Raw genomic sequence first — 19,694 nt, 5'->3', positions numbered from 1 at the left:
TTCCGGGCCGGGTTTTGTGCTCTCCTAACCGGGCCTTGTGCCCCCAAGGCGCTGCGCTGAGCCCGGGCTGTGATCAACCCTCGGTCTGTGAAAGGGAGAGAACCGCGTTTCCTCTCCTGTGCCGTGAGGGCGATGAGGGCAGCACCGTGCGGAACGCGGCGCGTTTCGGGTTTAGATTAAGGTGAAATAATGGCCTGAAAGGACCGGTGCCACGAGGCTGTTGTTCAGTGACGTTTGTATTTTGGGACGGTCGCGTAAGTAGCGAGCTGTCACAGCGATACATTCGGGCAAAAAGAGCTCTAATAAAGCAGTGTTAGCCACGAAGTCCCAAGGGTGATCTTATGCCAGACGTGTGTGTAATCTTTCGTGTTGTGTTATTCAATAAAAACCCCTCTGTGTGTTTCAGTTCTGCTTGTTAAGTCTTGCTTTTTCTGTCTCCCAACAGTGACTGTGTTCTTAAGCACTTTGACTCCAAAATTCTACTTTGCCCTCACAGTGACCTCATCCTTTATATCCGGACTGATATTTGTAAGTAGGCAGCTTTTCTTTTTTCCTTTTCTATCCCTGCATTTTCAGCACCTCTGAGACGGTTTCATTGAAGGTGAATGCCATAGACTTCTGAGGTCAGACTCTAGAGGGTGCCTTTGCACTAGGAAGGAGCTTATTACTTAGTATCATTCCACACCTATTCTAAATACTTTTTAATTATGTGTCTTGTGTGTTCCTTGAGCCTAGGGAAAGTAGATTGCATTTGTTTTAAGGGACTCAGGCTTGTTTTGAGGAGGTGTGTCTATTTGTATACACATGTATATACATAAATATATAAACATTTCAAAATATACATGCAAAGACTGCGGACGTCTGTGGAAATAAACTTCTGAGATGTTTATCTCTTGGAAGGTCGGCAGTTTAGCTTCCAACAGTAGTATTTTGGTGTTTTGTGCATGTATTAAGGCATAAATACCTCATTGTCCGTAGTGTAACAGTAAGACCTAGGGAGAAAGGAACATAATGAGAGTAAAACTTTCCTTTTTTCAATCTTTCCCATGTTGTGTGGTTAATCCTGTGTGACAAGACAATCCTGAAATAGGTAATTAGCATTAATTTGTAGGTAAATATATTCTGTCTGTAAACATTTGCAAGGAGATGTCCTTGCTCTGTGCAGTTTTCTCTTCATCCCTGGTGTTTATGTTTATGTCGGAAGGGTGTTGCCTAAGGAAATGTTGGGTGCTTTTTTCTTTCCTCCCATAACAGGTATTTGAGTGGTGGCATTTCCGAAAATATGGCACATCCTTCATTGAGCAGGTATCTGTGAGTCACCTGAGGCCGCTCATCGGCGGCGTGGAAAACAGCCCTCCAGCACCAGCAGCATTCTCAGCTGGGGAGAACGAGGCAAACAGACAGAACATGCCAGGTGATTGCTAACACATCCCAGCAGTTTTCATTCAGCTTGAAGGTGATGCTTTCAAATGAGTTGACTTTTAAAGGGAATTTACTCTGCACTATTACTTGTAATAATTGGAGAAAACTGAGACAGGGGAGCTTTAGGTTAGATATTAGGAGGAAGTTTTTCACACAAAGGGTGGTGACACACTGGAATAGGTTTCCCAAGGAGGTTGTGGATGCCCCAACCCTGGAGGCATTCAAGGCCAGGCTGGATGTGGCTCTGGGCAGCCTGTGCTGATGGTTGGTTACCCTGCAACATAGCAGGGGGTTGAAATGAGATGAGCATTGTGGTCCTTTTCAACCCAGGCCATTCTGTGATTCTGTCATTCTGTGAAAGGCCTACATCTTATGGTGTGTGTTGTTAATAATGATACAGTGAGGTAATTGATCTAAAACATTAATTATTTATTCCCTTAGTAAATAGATGACACGCTCAGCTAAAACCATTTCAGTAACTGTAGATATTTGCTATTCTAAATACGTGCAAGGTACAAATTGCTTGGATATAAGTGGCACTATTTAATATTTATGAGCAGCCAAAACATGCATGTGACAGCAGTTTATGGAGATGGGAAAGATTGTATGATTGTGATCAAGTTGAATGAATCTAAAATTAACTGAGCTTCTAAAATTAAAATTGCATCTTCATAACTGCATTTTAAACTCAAAGTAGTATTGTTTGTGCTCTTAATTCAAAAAGTACTTTTTTTTTTTTTCAGAATGCAAGATGTGGCGAAATCCTCTTAATCTTTTCAGAGGGGCAGAATACAGCAGGTATTAACCATCTTATTTTCCATTGCATGTTTTTAAAATTAATTGGGAGCCTATGCATGACTTCACTGCAGAGCTTGTACTGGTTGTACTGGGAAATGGCTGAGCCCTGCAAGGCTGCAGGGGTGATTGATGCCAGTCCTGTGTTTAAAAGGCACCTATCCAAGCTTTGACAGTTTCAATGTTAAGAATGCAAATATTATTGTAAATATCATTTTTTGAGACTAGAGTAGGAGAAAATATTCCCGGAATTATTTTCCTCTTCTCCAAAACGAAAGTCCTGGTCTTGCAGCTGCTGCTGTTTTATTCAGAGATTGAGACAGTGATTCTGAATCTTAAGTCTCTCTTCTGAGAAGATGCAGCTGTAATATAAGTCTCTGTTATTTTGTTTCTTGAGAAGGAAGTTGATTAGGACTGCAGGATCAAAAAGATTTTTTTCCTTGTGCAACCTGTTAAGATTATGGAACACAATACTAGAAAACTCCTGATTAGTAGTTCCTGACTTTTATTAATAACCAATTTTCTGCACTACTTCTTAAACACATCAGATATCTTCTTTGGCATCAGCATTACCATTTTACTGACATTTCTCCCATTTAAGATACATGTGGGTGACTGGGAAAGAGCCTCTTACCTACTATGACATGAATTTGTCTGCTCAAGATCATCAAAACTTTTTCACGTGTGATACAGATGCCCTTCGGCCTTCGGATACAGGTACCTGTATGCATAAGATACATAACAATTGGGGTGTGTAAACTGAATATATTTAATGTACTTCCAGGTGGCACAAGCTATCATGCCAAATATTTTGTGAATTAGCCTTTCTGTACTACTTTGGAGGTTTAACTTGTGGATTTGGGAAGATTTTTTTTCACCTTGTGCTTTAATAGAGGCTCTCAGGATCTTGGCATATTATAATAATTCACTTAAAAAATAATGAGCAACACAGTATTGAAAACGTGGACTGTTTCCTCAACAACTAGTGAAGTGATCTCATTTAAACTTCATGAACAGGCAGTGCCATCTCCATTATTTTGTATTCCAAATGTTTAGTGAAGAAACTGTTCTCTACCTGGCTATTGTCAGACTGGCTCCTAGCTGTCACCAATTTGTCACGTTCCGGAAGCATTGCTTGTCAGCTCGTTGTGACATTTTTGATATGAATTACGTATTTCTGTTTCACAAGTGGAGTGTACTGTCTCTCTTGCTAAGCCAAGACTAATATTTTGTTTCCAAAAGAAAACTCAAACATTTTTCCACGTTATTCTTGCTGGACAGCAGAAAGTTTTGTTCCAAAAGAAACATGTATGGATTCTTCAGTTCTCTTATCGTGCTTTGAGATAGGCCAGATATGTGATTCCATGAACGTAAAGTTTTGGAGTTATTTCAGAACTGTTATTTAGTGTGAAGGCTGTTACTTCAGCACAGATAATGGCAGCTCTAAGTATGCTGTCTGTCTTCTACTAGAAGCTGACTTCCAGTTTGGGATTCTGGGATTCCCATTTTTCCCTGATGAAAGCATTCCATCAGAATTTCACTTCTATTTCCAACTAAGGGAAAGGCTTAGAGATTCTGCATTCCGTTTGTTTGCTCTTCATCTGGCAGTAATTTTGAATTCAAATTGTGATTCAGATTACCCTTCTGAGTGGAAAGAAGTCACCATTTTTGTTTCTTACAACACTTTCTAACAAGGTGATAACTATAGTATATACTGAATTGGCTTTGTCCTGTGGCTTTGCCACTAGAATATACTTTGCAAATTTAAAAGGACATTGTTTAACCCTTTATGATCTTATCTAAACACTGAAGTATTTCGTAGATATGTGCAACACAGATCTTAACTCTATCACTGTTTTCTTGGAGGTTCTGTTTGAAAGCATAAATTAAAATTCTGTGCAGGTCTGTGCAAGAGCCTGTGTTTAACAATTACTCCTGCCAAGCTTTCAAGAAGTCTTGGGAAATGTTTCCAAAAGCTGTAGTAATGTAGAAATTGTACATCTGTCTGGTTATGTAAGCTGTCTTTGCTTCTCAGTGTAGGAGTTTTCAAATGGTCAGTGAATAATCTTCCCGATGGCGCTGCTATCTTAAATCAAATCTGGGACACAGTGAGAAGTTGCAAGATTCTGCTGCTTTCGATAAAAAACTCTTGCTGACACGAAAACATTTATTTCCTTGGAACAGTTACACAGCAAAGAGGCATTTGCAAACGCAAGTGGATGTTAACACAGAACTGAGGCATGGGCAGCCTCTGTTGCCTCACTTTTTCTGCTTTGCTAGCAGGTGTTTGCCAGCTTCTCTGTATCTCACCAGCATTTACGTGTTTTTTACAACAGTTATGCAGAAAGCATGGCGAGAGAGAAACCCTCAAGCCCGGATTAAAGCAGCATATCAAGCCTTAGAGTTGAACAATGAGTAAGTTTAGACTATGGACTCCTTTGCTTTATTTCTAGTCTGAAAGATTAAATGGAGTAAAGCTGAGTGCGCTGTTAGTTTCTTATTCCAGTGATAATTAGCAAATTTTCTCAAAGTTTGTGTTTTTCTCCAAAACTGCGAAGTTTTGTTTTCCTGATGCTATTTTAGCATAACTCAGTCAATATTATTGTAGACTCACATAAGTGAAAACTCCTTGTTTCTGCTTCTTCTGTACTTGTTCAAAAATAGGGTCCTTTGTCCCTCAGTATGATTTGTGGCTTTTTGCCTTTTTACAGTTGTGCCACTGCATATGTTCTTCTCGCAGAGGAAGAAGCAACAACTATTGTAGATGCTGAGAGGTATTTTAAGCAGGCTTTGAAAGCAGGAGAGATGATTTACAGGAAGTCTCAGAACTGCCATTCCCAAAGTCCCCAGCACGAAGCACAGCTAAGTAAGCACTTTTCAATGAAAGAAACACTTATTTTTATATGAGCAGAAGTGTAAAGTCAAAGTTAGAATTAGTGATTCTAGTTTGATTTACAGTGCATTGAGGCACTTCTTACTTATGCATGGTGTGCTGTATGATCTGTTGTAGTACCTGAATGAATCTTGGAAGTGGCAGCTGTGCTGTATATTCACCATAGGTTATGAAAAGAGGGGTTTTTGTAATTTAACCTGTTCAAAAGCTGCTGGCGTTGGGCTAGATGGGCTTTTGTTGGGATAGCAGTAGTAACTTTTATGCTTTTACGTGTGGCTAGGATAAAGGCTGTAGGATTTCTGGTGTGTTTTTGAGGGAGAGAAAGAATTGAAACTGATTAGTCTATTGTTTTTGTTTCTTTTAATCAGGAAGAGACACTAATGTACTGGTCTATGTGAAAAGAAGACTGGCTATGTGTGCAAGAAAACTTGGAAGAATTCGAGAATCAGTAAAAATGATGAGAGATGTAAGTAATCAGAAAAAAATTGAGTCTCTTGTCCAGTTTGCTCTGTGCCTGGCTTATCAACTACTCTGTTAGGGTGAGGTATAAAGGCCAGCCATTTCAATTCTTCTCTCCCTTGCCCAACACGTATAATAGGCTGCTTTTGTACAGGAAAATATTACTAACCAAATCAGTTCACTATTGGAGATGTGCAAATCTGGGCTGAGAGCATGACTGAGCCTCAGTGTGCTTATTTCTAGTAGGTATATAGAGGAAAAAAGCGATGACTCTAAGGTAGGAATGACGCAGTTCTTTTTGTGCTGCTGCTTGTCAGTTTCTAACACTGGGAAAGAAAAGAACATTAAAAAAGCTTAAATTATCACGCCGCCTTTTATGAAATATTCAGGGATACAAATGAATTTCTGTATGTGCTTAATTTATTTCTCTTTACTGATTTTTCAGTTAATGAAAGAGTTTCCACTTCTCAGCATGCTGAATATTCATGAAAACCTCCTGGAGGCATTACTGGAGTTACAGGCTTATGCAGATGTCCAGGCAGTTTTAGCAAAGTATGATGGTAGGTGACACCTGTTGGGAAATATTGGTGGGTTTGTATAAGCATATAGGTGAACTGGACAAGGTGTGCCTGTCTGAAAGCAGATATCTGCCCAGTATCTCATCTCTTTGAATAGATTCTTATAATCACCAGTGAATAGGTTCTTCCATACTGTGGGCTGTATTTTTTTTTTTTTTTTTGAATGGTGAGCTCTAATTTAGTCAAGCTGTAAGCCAGGACACACTTCCTAAGTTAACTCTAATTCATAAAGAGGTCTTGGAGCTCACTTTGCTTCAGCTCAAGGATTATTTTAATTTTTTAATCTTTTCTGCATCCTTGGTTATGCCTAATTTCATCAGCCTTTCTCAGTTAGTGCATGGCCCCCTATGTAATTGATGTAAATGGCTGAACAAGGTAGTCTTCCCTTCTGCTGTGCTGCAGGCTTGGCTTCATAACTCTGTAATGCTGAGGTTGCTTGTCAGGGATTATTAGTGACATACAAGCATACTTCTTGCCAGAGATTAGTGGTGTACAAGCTTTTGTCCATTAATTGGCAGCAGTTTGCTTTCACTTTCCATCTGAACTAATACATTTCAGGTGTTGTACAAGTCTAGATAAAAGCTAATAAAATGTAAACTTCCTTCATAGCTTCAGGGAATTAAAAATATCATGTTGCCAAAATCCCGAGGCTGTTGTATGTGGCCACCCCAAATGCAAGCTCCTTTTATTTCATCATCTATGTTCTTCTGTGTGGATTCTTATTAATTTCACAAAATCATTTGCTTTTTTTCCTGGTGCTTCATTGTTAACATCAGAGTTTGTGACATTTCCTTAAGAAAAGGTTTCTGATGTTTTTTTTTTTTCCTAAGCATCTGGAAAAATGAGCATGAGCTTCAAACTCTCTGTAGCCTCCCTGTGTTTTGCTTGGTACGACAGCCAGACTTCTAGTAAGTGATGGACAAGCCTAGGATGGGATTTACAAAAAAAAAGCAAGAGCCATCTGACTATACACAACATGGTATTTGGGAATTAGACCCCAGACTTTGTCTGCTTTTAAAGTAAACTTGTACTGTGGAGTGCTATCCTTCCAATCTATAATTGTCAGCTCAAACTTAGCCTTGCATGTTCTACAAAACCTATAACTAATAGATTTTTTTTTCCTGTGTAACTGGAAAAGAATGGAAGTTGCATTTTCTATAAAATTTGTCTACCTGTCTGTAGTGTAATTTTTTGGTCAGTTTTTAGATTGTCCATTTTTTGTGAAACTGTGTTAATGTTACAAAATTAGGCAAAGATGAGAAGCTTGTTTTAAATCTTCCTGAGTTAATACAGGAAAAGCACGCTGTTCCTAAGTGTACTTTTATATATGCACTTCTCTTTGAGTTCAGCTTCAGTGTTTTGTTATGTTTTAGTCACTTTACTGCCTAACTGCAGCTCCGAGTTTTTAATCTGATGCTGATGAGTGATCAACAAGAAGGCTGTGCAAAGGGAATCAACATTTCTAAACAGAGGTGGAATGTTCTGGATGTTATGTTTATTGTATGGTGTACCAAAATCAAAAATCTTTAAGCTCAAAGGAAGTTGATGGAGAAGGTTTGTCTTGCCTTAAAATCTTACAGCTTGATTATTTTATCACAGATATCAGTCTTCCAAAATCAGCAGCAATATGTTACACAGCAGCCCTGTTAAAAGCCAGAGCTGTTTCAGAAAGGTAAGCACATCTGCGAAAGCAATGGTTGGTTGCTAATCTCAAGTTAAGCTTTAAAATATGAATTAAAAAGGCCAAGTCCCAATATGTAATATATTTTGAAGAGCAAGTTATGCATATTTATGTATATGTTTAGTTATGCATAATTAACTGTATAGTTAGGTATAGCAAAACATAATTTAAAGTTTCTTTTAAGAATCCATTAAGTTGACAGAGGTGAAGATGTTTCTGGAAAGCCCACGCACACATGTACCTCTGTATAATCTTGTTTCAGTCTTGCCTGTGGCATTCAGCAGCTCTTTGCTTTGTGGGTTGGGTGCTAGGTGATGGTGGTGGTTTATTGGCATTGTGCTTGGATTCTGGTCTGTTTCCGTGGCTGATTCCAACTTTACCTCCCCCTGGCTGGTGTCCTATCAATCTCATGAAAGATACGGGTGCTCAGTCACCCTGGGAGGTCGACATGAAGTTTTCAAAAAGTTTAACATATCTTTGCCCTGTGGGCTTGGATGACAGTCAAGATACTTAAACTAGCATGAACGTTTGCCTCCGTGAAACAAATCAGTCAATTTTAATGAACTTCAAGCTTAAAAGCCAATAAACACCTGGTTAGTGTTTATTATTTATTAGTTCTGTTCAGCATGAATTTTCCCCTTCAGGTTCTCCCCAGAAACTGCCTTCAAAAGAGGGCTTAGTACAGCAGAAATAAATGCTGTGGAAGCAATTCACAGAGCTGTGGAATTTAACCCTCATGTTCCAAAGGTAAGAGGGTTTTATTTTCTATTGGACCACTTTATTATTTTCTTATAGTAGTCATTTATATTATCATATTGTTTGAGCCCCATCTTGAAGTTGATGTTAACTGTGGCCCTTGACTTATTAAACAGACGAGTATTTATATTGTAAAGGTGGTTTTTTTTTGTAATAGGTTATGTTTGAATGGTTTTGATTTAAAACAAAAAAACCCTCAAAATTATCTAACTTGTTGGAAACTCCACTGATGCATTTCTACAGGCCCTTCTTGGATGAGGATAGATATTAGCAAATATAAAATTAGACACTTAAAATCCCTGTAGCCAAATGAAGTTTCCAAACCAAAATTACTCACAGAATTTCATAATGCTTCTTCATGCTAAGCTTAGAAGCCAGGCTCTGGAGCTCTGGTTAGTGGCAGATGTACCACCACTGATTTTCTTTTTTAAATGAGAGTAAGAATCAATACTACCATATGTTGTAATTTAATATCTCATTGCTTGAAGTGTCCAAGCTAAGGATTCCTCTGAGCACCGTGTGGAAATAAAATTCTATACTGCATTTTACTGTCCTAGTATTGGTGATGCATTCAGTTTGAAACCTTGAATGCAAAAGGTTTGCTCAGGTCTGGACCTAATCCTCTGCAAATGATCATGGAGTCCGAGTGACTATTGCTATGAAGGCTCAAATTATCCAACCCCTCTATTCTGTCTGCCTGTCCAATCTAATAGAATGTGCACTGGGGAAGCTAATTGCTGGGAGAAATTGCTGCTTGTTTGCATGACTGATCAAGAGCGTAGCAAGTTCATTTCAGACAGTCTCAGACAGATTTTTCTTTTGCCTCTGCCTTTAGGGGAAGAAGATTATAACGCATTATCGTTATCTAGAAGTTTGTTTAATTTTGTTTGTCCTTCAGTTGTTTCAGGAGTCCCGTATACCTTAGTGAGACAGCATGTCAAAAATCTGTTTGCAGACAGTAGTTCTGCAGACATTCATGGAAACTGAGGCCAGGTTTCAGTAATTTGATCATCTCTTCCAATTGTGTGCTTATCCTTTTTTTTGTCGTGACTTTTTAAAATTAAAATGTTGCCTCCAAGCACTGCTTTATTGCAATGCGTGGCAGAATTGTATTGGTTGCAGTGGTCTAATGGGGAAGAAAATCTGTTTTTTGAATTTGCAGTTTGTTCTGTCCCATAGACTAACAATAAATAAATGTCTAACACAGAAATCTCCTCTGGTATCCAATGACAGTGGTTTTCTTTACATGTAACATCATTTTGTGTAAGGAAAAGTGTCTGTTTCTCTCTGCTCTGAGCTTCACTTTTATTTTTTTTGTTTGTTTGGAAAGCGAGGAGATGGTTTTACAGTGCTAGGAAAGGGCTGCTGTGGGGTATTGTGGCAATGCTTGTAGCAGGGCTCCATCACAACTGCTGTGTTTGCACTCGAAGCAGTTCCTACAGCTTGAAAACTGGGCACGGGAGAGAGCATGAGGAGTCAGGTCAGAGGTCAGATATCTGAGACCATTTTCCCACAGCAGCCCTGTGTGAGTGATCCTTTACTGTAGTTAAAAAAAAAAAATAAATAAAAAAAAATTGAAGAGGATTAGAGAGGATTAGCAAGAATATTACCCTCCAGAGTGTGGGCCCAAGGCACTAAGAGAAGAACCTAGCCAGGCAGTAAATGTGCTTTATTTGGCCGGGGCACAACCCCTACTACATTCCTTCAAGAATCTGAATGGGAAAAGTTAAGTCCTCAAACTAGATTAGTAAATAATCTCATAGTTTGTGGCATCTGCTGAAATAAATCGGTGAGCAAGCTGCATTCTTACACTTTGGGAGACAGTCAAAGGAATCGCTAGCTACAGTGATCAAAGATGCGGATTAGCTTTGGCTGTTATTGAATGAGATGCTATATGCTGGGGGAGAACGGCTCACAAGTAAATAATGGAGCTGGAACTATCACTTAATTCTTTTAAAAAGACTCATCTGTTTTTAAAAGCAAAATTCCAAAGGAATACCTCTCTGTTGGTTTCTAGTGTACAGTGAAGAAGCAAAACTGTGTGTCCCATGTGTCAAGGAAAGCCTTAAGTTGTTCAGTCTTGTGTTATTCGACTCTTCTGCACATCACACATTCTGCTGATGTATGGGGAAAGTTCAAATTGGAGATACTTGATGCTAGCTCCACAAAACCAGATGAAATTAAGGTTCTCCTGGGCTTGGTTTCTTCATTTGAGTAGCATACCGATGCTTCCTGACTCCCTCCTCATACTCGGAGTTAATACATATTTAGTGTTCTACACTGAAACTTGCAGGGGTGAAATGATGAGCAAAAATACCAATTATTATTATTTTTTTTATTAGCCTAAACTTGTAGTTCCCATGGCATTATACCACAAGAATTTTTTTTTAAAGTTTGTTTTACTGAAGATGCTTTCTTTTTTTCTTTCTGTCGTGGTATTTTGTGTGTGAGAACCTCAATCTGAGTCATGTACACCGATGGGTGACTCAGTGCTTTTCCCTTCCCCTGCCAGTGGATGCTGCCTTGCTACCTGCACTGTGTGAGGACTGGGCTGTTTTCTCAACACATGGAGGGGGGTCTCTGTGGTGCTCGGCTGCCCCTTGAGTGATCCTCTTCACTTTTAGTAAAGATTTTGGAATATTCTGTTCAACCACGTTCCCTTTTTACTTTCAGTATTTACTGGAGATGAAAAGCTTAGTCCTACCTCCAGAGCATATCCTGAAGCGAGGGGACAGCGAGGCAGTAGCATATGCTTTTTTCCATCTCCAGCACTGGAAGAGAATAGAAGGGGCTCTACATCTGCTGCACTGTACATGGGAAGGCAGTGAGTATCTCTTTTCATTTTCTTTCCTGTGCAGTAGACTAATCTTTTTGCCTTTATTAAATCAGCCTTCTTTACTCACCTGTTCTCTCTTGCAGAGAAAACCAACCGCCTGGTTCAGGTTCAGATTTAATGTCACTTCCTCTTTTTTTTTTCAGCATTTAGGATGATCCCATACCCTTTAGAGAAAGGTCACCTTTTCTATCCCTATCCCAGTTGCACGGAAACAGCAGACAGAGAACTGTTGCCAAGTAAGTGGTTTGCAAGCAGTAATAATAAAACATAACCTAAGGACATGTTCAATTTGTGGTGTTCTGTATTTATCTTACTGTGTTTTTGAGTTAGAGCTTCTCATGAAGGGGTTTCAGCTATTTGTTGATGTCTGTCCCCAAATGATCCTAAAATATCTCACAGGTGCATGGGGTAAACATTAGCTTGATTCTTTAAATTACATTTTTAAAGGAGCAATGGATTTGATAATATTCTATTGTAGAAGAGTTGTTTTCTTTTTGCAAAGAAGTCTTCCCCAAATGCTCAGTACTTTGAGTTTGATTATGGAAGTAATGAGCCTACAAGCTTTATTCTCTTGGTAAGGCAACCTGAAAATAAACCACCAATGCCTGTGCTCATCATTCTTAGGAAAATAACATTAATTTAGATTAGAATTGTGCTCTTAATTGTACATATAATAGAATTCCTCCGAGGGTAAGCTTCTACGTTGTGGATAAACACAAGTCCCACAGAAAGAGGAAAGAGCTACTGCAAAAGCAGCAGCAGACCCACTGAGACCACAGCTGTGGAAAGCAAATCTACACATACGTGTTTCTATTTAAAAACCTGAAGTTATATTTAAAATGTGTAATTTAAATTTGCCCCCAGACTGCTTTAAATTACTCATTTCTCACTTATGCAGGATATTGCAGAAGGAATTCCTCAGTTAGTGACTAACCCTAAATTGTAGACTTCCCAGCATAATTAAACACCAACACATGCAGATATTTCAACACAATCATTCACGCATTCCTGTTATGTTTAAAGTATAAAACTACCCATAAATAAAACCATCTTAACACTTTTATTGCAGTACTTCCTCAAGAAACCTTGATACTTCATTTTAAATAGATAAATTTTAAAAAATTACGTTGACTAAATTAATGATTCAAAACTCCTGGATTGAGCTCTGACTGTTAACAGTCCCCAAATGGCTGTGAACATACAGAAGTGTCTTTCATTGTCCTTACATATTCTGGATTTGATTCCAGTGTACCAATGAAGGAAAAAGTACTGCAAAAAGGATTCTTTCCATTTTCTTTTTACCCTTTCCTAAGTTAGTCTCTGCTTTTCCTACCTTATGTATCTCCATGTTTTAAAATGCAGCTGAGTTTCTGCATTGTATGAGGGTGTAATAGTTTTCCATAGTAGACAAATGATTTCTCAGCAGAGTGAGTAAATTTTGAAGTCTTTTTTTTTTTTTAGATTTTAAAAATCAACTCTTGAAGAAATAGGCAGCCATTTCATAATTACTTATGTCTATAGAAACTGCTTTTCCTCATTTAAAGAACCTTACAGAATCACTGGATAGAAGTCAGAGTTGCAGGTATTCTTGGCCAGAAGTAATTGCACATTCACCAAACAGATCCTCAGCCAGTAACCAGTTGTAGTGTCTTGAGTGCTGAAAGCTCCATATGCCAGCCCCTCAGCCTTGCTAATCACCTTCTTTTGATTTTGTTACCATAGATTGGAAATTGCAAGGAACTGCTATGTGGAGAATTTATAACCTCATCCTGGTGCTGTTTTCTTTGAGGTCTACTCTGTCAGCTGCTCTGAAAAATTTACTGTAGTCTGCCAACCAGAAATCTTTGAAAACCATTGAGGACCTACTTTGCATGTGTATATGACATGGTGGTTGTTTTGTGCACACTGAGCTGCTTAATCTTACAGGAAGGGCAGATCTGCTCCTCTCTCCAGATAACAGAATTAGGTTGAGAACACCTGGATGGTTGAAATAGACCTAAGAGTCAAAATTACAGCTTGTGAGTTGTGTAACTCTTCCCTCCGTACAATTAAAAGTATCAGAAGTTAAGCCTGATGAAATGCTTCAGAAGTAAGTCTCATGCAAGTGAAAAAGAAGGTTGGGAAGGGAAGGTTATAATGGCTGGCAGTAATTAAGATGAGCTTTTAATGTGAGGGGAAAATTTTTGAGAAGTTAGGATAAAGTACTTTATTTAATACCTTGTGCTGCACAATAGTCTTGAGACTGAATTTATGCCTTCTGTAAGTCTGGAGTGGAGCGTAAGGCTATGCAAATAATTCAGAAAATTGCCCTTGATTATCAAGTGCCAATATTCTTTTTCTTTTCAGCATTTCACGAAGTCTCCGTTTACCCACAGAAGGAGCTCCCCTTTTTCATCCATTTCACAGCAGGCCTGTGTTCCTTTTCGGCAATGCTTGCACTCCTCACACACCAGTTCCCTGAGCTGATGGTCGTTTTTGCTAAAGCTGTAAGTATGGTCTCTGTCATTTCTATTTTAACAATGTTTCCCACACCTTTATCTTTTAAAAATCAGAGACACTGCTTTCCATACAGCAGATGTTTGCTGTGCTTCATTACTGTGTAAGGCTCAGTACAGGAGGTGTTAAAGCTTTCTGAGAAACGAGTAGAAGGTAGGATGGGCTCCACAAAAAAAGATCTCTTAGTGAGCATTGGAAACTAGTAGCATTATGTGAATGGAACTGGTGAAAAGATAGGTGGATTGCTTCTGTTTTTTGCTACTTTAAATCTGTCTGCTGTCCAGCTGCTTGTTCCTATGGATGGCTTCTGTGTCCCTCTCCTCTCTCCCTCTTTCTGCCCTGTTCTTTCTGAGTTTTCCTTGCTTACACGTTAATATTGCTACTGATGGTGACCTTATGATCTTCTCCTGTGCTCTGAAAGCAGCAGTGTCTCGCTTCAGCAAAGAGGAACAGACTGGATAGGCAGCTTCCCTTATGCACAGACTCAACCTTAGTACATATTATTAAGCCTTTATTGAACTGTGAAACTCGTGTGAATATGTATATGAGTGTGTATAACAAGTGATGCACAAGTAATTGTTCACCACCCCGATTGATACCCAGTTAGCCCCCGTGAGCTGTGGAAAAGAGAGATGAATTCCCACCCCCTTCAAAACTCCTTCTGCACGATGTCATGTGATATGGAATGTCCCTTTGGCCAGTTTAAGTCAACTGTCCTAATTCTGTTCCCTCCCAGCTCCTTGGGTTCTTCTCTGATAATGGCCTCAGCTCGGAACAGCACTGCTTAGCAGCAGCTATAAACATCAGTGTGTTATCAACATTGTTTTTCTCCTAGAACCAAAACATAGCATCATACCACTCTAAAGAAAATAATTCCAGCCCAGCTAAAACTAATACACTCCGAACTCTCAATTAATTGTTTTTTTAATACAGCAGGTAATGAGGACCTAGGAGATAAGCCCTTTCTCCTAAGACTACATTGCTCCTAAAAATGTTGGATTTACTTTATTTATTCCAGTCCACAATGCCCAAATCATGCAGGTCTGAGAATGGGGCCTCATTTCCACACAGTTCTGTTGATCTTTATGTTGGAAAATGTAGTTGGACATGCCAGTGACAAATTTCAGTGCTGTTCATAATTGGCTGGATTCGTAGTAACCAGGGTCTAACTATCTGCTTGATTAATTCTGTAAGGACTGCATTAGCAAAGTTGTATGATTTCCAAAGAGATACAAGGTCAAATGTTATGCTAACAAAGAATTGCTTGGTGAAGTTCTCTCTGTTGGGTTTCTTGAACCAAAAAAAGACTTTGTACAAGTTAGTTGGCTTTGTATAATGGCATTCTGAATGTCAAGTGACATGTCCAAGTGTGGGGGGAAAAAATCAGTGTTTGGCCATTTGGCAGTGTGTTTATTTCACTGCCTTTAGGAAAGGGTAGATAGTGTCTGCTCAGCAGAAAAGATGATCAAGGAGCTTGCATATCACCACATAATTCCTTCCACCAATTGACAGTGATCTGTGGCACTGACAAAGGGCTTCTCACCACTTGCTCTTCCAGTTGAATACTGCAAAAGGTGGAAATTACATTGTTAGATAAACAGACCAGAAGTGAATTCTGTATTAATCTCTTGAGATTGACAGCTGAGAAGGAAATTCTGTCTTCCAGAACAATTCTGTTGTCTTTGACAGAATTAATGTTCAATTCCATTCAGACTCCAATATTCTTATGTTATTAGATTATTGTACTCTTGATCCTATTCCTGATGTTTTCAGAACCATCCAGAAAGCCTGTAAGAAACAATGATATTTCAATATCAAACTCAAACTCTCAGTTGTATTCCTGGATTGCTTCACATCCTTTGTAAGTTATCTCTGTGTTTAGTAGAAGTAATGTGATGAATGCTGTGATTTCATGAAGTGTTAGCACAGAATCATGTCTCTCGTGCTTTGGAGGAATGTGGCATTAGCACGTAGATGACTTTTCATAGCTTGGTGGTACCATTGAGGTTGGAAAAGACCTTCAGGATCATGGAGTCCAACCGTCAGCCTGACCCCATTGCTAAACCATGTCCCATAGTGCCACGTCCACACATCTCTTAAATATCACCTCCCTGAGTTCCCTTGGCAATGCTTGAGCACCCTCTCTGCAAAGAAATTCTTCATAAAAAGAAGAATTTTGTACTGAAAATGGAAGCTTACCTTCTAGTTAATTACCTGCAGGTAATTCCAGGGCTTTTAAGTTTTCTAAGTGAGAAGAAAAATGCTGTACGTTTCATGATTTCAAGTATTATTTCATGATACTATGCTTTAACTTATTAAGTATTATAATTGGAGATAATAAAGTTCCAGGTGGTAGACACTTGGAGTGCTTCAGCCTTAGTGAAGAAATGGCCCCAAACAGATTTCCAGCAAAATGGCAGAATTGTTGAATTTCCAGCAAATCTAAAGCACGGGTTTGGGAATGGCAATTAAAAAGAACTGTGTGCATGGATTTTTTTTTACTGTAATTCTCTGAGTGACTTATAAACACGACTACTTAATTTGCATTTCTGTTACTTCTTGTACTGTTGTTTCCTGCAGTTGAACCTAATATGCCTCTGTCTGAACTGTTTGCCTCTAAACAGCATTAAGGAGTCGAATACCTTTCTATTGACCTTAAAAGTTGGAGTTTACATATTTTCATTTGTTAGTGCTTGAGTTTGTTTCCTCCATAATAAATCACAGGGTAAACCTTGGCAAATTGCTAAAAATGTTCCAAGTGGCCAAAAATCACAGTGAAGCATTTACTAGTTCCAATGTATACAGTCTAATACACCATCAACAAAAGGCTTTAGCTCTGGCACCTACTTTGATTCAGCTCCCTTTGAAACTGATGGCAGTCTTTCCATTGTATTCCCTGGCCCTGGATCAGGCACCCAAGGGAACTTGGTTGTGTTTTATACAGGTGGAAGGGCTTGCAGAAGTGCTTAGCGTTTACTAATCTAGTTGGATGCAAGCCTGGCTTCATTTGTTCTCTTGCAACTCTAGTTTTTAATATCCTTCAACTAGAGGAAGAGGATAAGATGCACTGTGTGAGTCCTTGTGGGTGATGCCAGCAGATCGTGCAGGGGCAGAGAACTCGTCGGTGTGCAAAAAGAGTGCAGGGGCTTTGGGTGGTGCTGTGGGTTAGGGATCAGTGAGCCCTGCTCTTTGTTTCAGCGAGATTTCTGATCTCTTGGAGAATTGCTCTCTTGGTGACAGTCTGAGGCAGCTCTGTGTCATAAGTAGTTGGTGTTCAAATTGGGCTGGTAAGTGACAGAAGGAAGGAGGTCCAGAAAATGGAGGACAGTGGTGCATACAGCTGAGCACGCTGAAGAATATTTGCTACTAAAACAGCAGGCAGGAGGATCTGATTATTTTTTTTTCCATTTATTGTGAATTTTTAATTTTTATTAATTACATAGGTGGAGGATTGGGTAATTGTGTATCGTTTTGCAGAAGTGGTGCCACACAGCAGTCTGTACAAAGTCTTACAAAGACACTGAGAAATCTGCTTTCAGGAAAACTGCAGATGCAGTGGCAGCAGATGCTGCAGACACTCATGTCAGAAGTTCCTTGCCATGTCTGACGTGCTTATCTTCAAAACAGACCAGTCCCAGGTTTGAAGTCCTAACCTTTTTTCCCAGTATATGCTACTGGAATAGACCAGTGTTAGTTAAAGTACTGAAAAAATACTGCAGCAGTGTTCCAGAATCCCACTGACAGCACGTTTTTGCTCAGGGAGTTGGACAAAATCCGAAGACAATCCACGTTCCAAAGTATTTTGATACGGTTTGCTCGATATTTTCGCAACAAAGAAAGAATTCATGGGACTTAAATTAAAAAATTGGCTAATTTTTATGATAGCAAGATAAGGAGAAAGCATTTTTCATTCTGCGTGGCTCCCCCTTCGAGGATTCCTCTCTGTTCTGCTGATAGCAGCCATCTCAAGGCAGAACACAGGACTAAGCAGAGCCCAGTCTGGCAAGTCCTGCTTTCTGTGACACTCTGCTTTACTTTCTGAACAAATCCCCCTACCACTTTCCCCAAAGCTCATTAAGTGAGACTGGAGAATTAACTTTTTAGCCAGCTGCTGAACTTTTCATATTTATAAACACTTGAGTCTTTTGCTTATCTAAGAGAAAATGTGTATAGTTTGGAGATGTGCACTTCCCTGCCAATGTGCAATGAGTGGTTCTACACTTCATAGAAAAAAAAAAAGCCTGAAGTTTCCTGTCACAGCCGAGTGTCGATGCCAAGGGCAAAGGTTCCTTGCCTCACTAATCTACATCTTAACTCATGCACTTAATGTGAAGGTGCCACACGCACGCAGGCACTGAAGAAGCTAGCTGCAATGAAAAGCTCCCGCGCTGTTGTCAATGTTATGTTTTAAAAGCCTTTTTAATGTAATATTTGAGGTTATGATAGAAGCCAGGAGGGCCGAAGTAAAAGTCTCAAAGTAAATGAGTCCTGTCACTGCTGCCTCATGGAAAGAGGGTTTGTGTGAGGATAACGCAGGTCCTGGTCAGGAGGGGGCTGGGTGTGGGGATGTTGAGAAGGTGCAGGGGGGTTTGCATCATTTGTTTTAACTTAATCTCTGTTTCTGGAACTGTTTAGATGGCATCTGTGGATCCTGTCTGAAGAATGGGCTGCTCTTGCTGGGTTGTCTGTTTTTTACACATTTGAATCGGTGACCTATAAATAATCTGTGTCCGAACCCCCAGCAAAATGCTTCACACTGGTGTGGTGTGGAGGAAGGCTGTTCTAACACGTGCTGCTTGTGCCTAGGTGCTGAGAGTGCTGTGGCCTGTGAGTGCCCCCAGCGTGCTGGCATCTGGCTGAGCCCCTCATCCCCGGTGAGTCACGCTGTGCACTGCTCACACAGCACAGGTTTGAGGCTCCGTTTGGTGCATTTTTGTCCCCCATCCTTGTTATTGCCCCATCAGCTTTAAGAAGGCTCAGCCTTTCTCCCCCCATTTACTGATGTCCGTAATTACAGTGCCGCGGTGTCACAGGTGCTGAGTGCTCAAACGCGCCTTGGTTCTCTGATTTCCTTGTTCATATCTTAAACCTAAATATAAATCTAAAATATGAAATGCAGTTGACTTTTAAACTAGAGCTCACTTGTCATTGCTGTGGTGTTGTTTTTTTCCAGTTCTTTGGGACTCTCCTTTTATCCTCTGCTGTGGAAACATTAAGATCCTCACGTTTTCCAGTCTTTGGCACCAGCTGAGTGCAGCGTGCCTCCCAGAGGCTTCGACTGCATTGTTCTCAGTGTGTCCTGGCAGCACCCCGGGCATGGTTGGCTGACACCTGGCTGTGGGAGGCAGAGAAGAAAGCTGTGCTGCTCAGACAGCTGCCCTTTGTAGGCTGCCGTGTTGGTAATGGTGCTTCACGTTTGAGTTCCTTCTTTGGCCGTAGAGTCTGTAATCATCTAAGAAAATAGTTTTTGTTGAGTGGTAACCTTATTGCTCTCTTAATCACTTGTACAACTGGAAGGTAATACTTCTGTAAGAAATGTGAGAACGTAAGTTGGGCAGATGTTTTGAGTCTTGACACTTCCTTCTCAGCTGCAGATGCACCGGATAACTGGCTTTGGTTTTAATTTTGTAAGTCTTTTTCAAAATATTTGTTAAGAGCAAAGTATGGTTTTGCTTTCTTTATTAAAAGGTTGCTTCTTAACGTGTGGAGTTTGTTGAATTCTTAAGCGCCTGTTTTAATATAGATGGTAGTGTGCAGAGATTTATTTCTTCTGTATCC

At 39.7% G+C, this 19,694-nt stretch overlaps 1 protein-coding gene across 1 annotated transcript; it reads left to right on the top strand.

Moving 5' to 3' along the window:
- Positions 1-363: 363 nt before the first annotated feature.
- On the top strand, positions 364-19,630 carry ST7L (suppression of tumorigenicity 7 like; the record flags this gene model as incomplete). Its single annotated transcript, XM_031557014.1, has 16 exons — positions 364-528; positions 1,255-1,414; positions 2,166-2,220; positions 2,819-2,934; positions 4,554-4,632; positions 4,929-5,083; positions 5,479-5,576; positions 6,015-6,129; positions 6,978-7,055; positions 7,747-7,819; positions 8,473-8,575; positions 11,258-11,408; positions 11,564-11,656; positions 13,767-13,906; positions 18,723-18,790; positions 19,090-19,630. Coding segments are annotated over 15 exons (1,635 nt in total), but the record flags the coding sequence as incomplete, so codon positions are not given.
- Positions 19,631-19,694: the final 64 nt, after the last annotated feature.

The sequence above is a fragment of the Meleagris gallopavo genome, chromosome 28 (assembly GCF_000146605.3).
Source record: "Meleagris gallopavo isolate NT-WF06-2002-E0010 breed Aviagen turkey brand Nicholas breeding stock chromosome 28, Turkey_5.1, whole genome shotgun sequence".
In the NCBI taxonomy this organism is placed as follows: domain Eukaryota; kingdom Metazoa; phylum Chordata; class Aves; order Galliformes; family Phasianidae; genus Meleagris; species Meleagris gallopavo.
The sequence above is the reverse complement of the archived record's forward strand: the minus strand, read 5'-3'. Positions and strand labels throughout refer to the sequence as shown.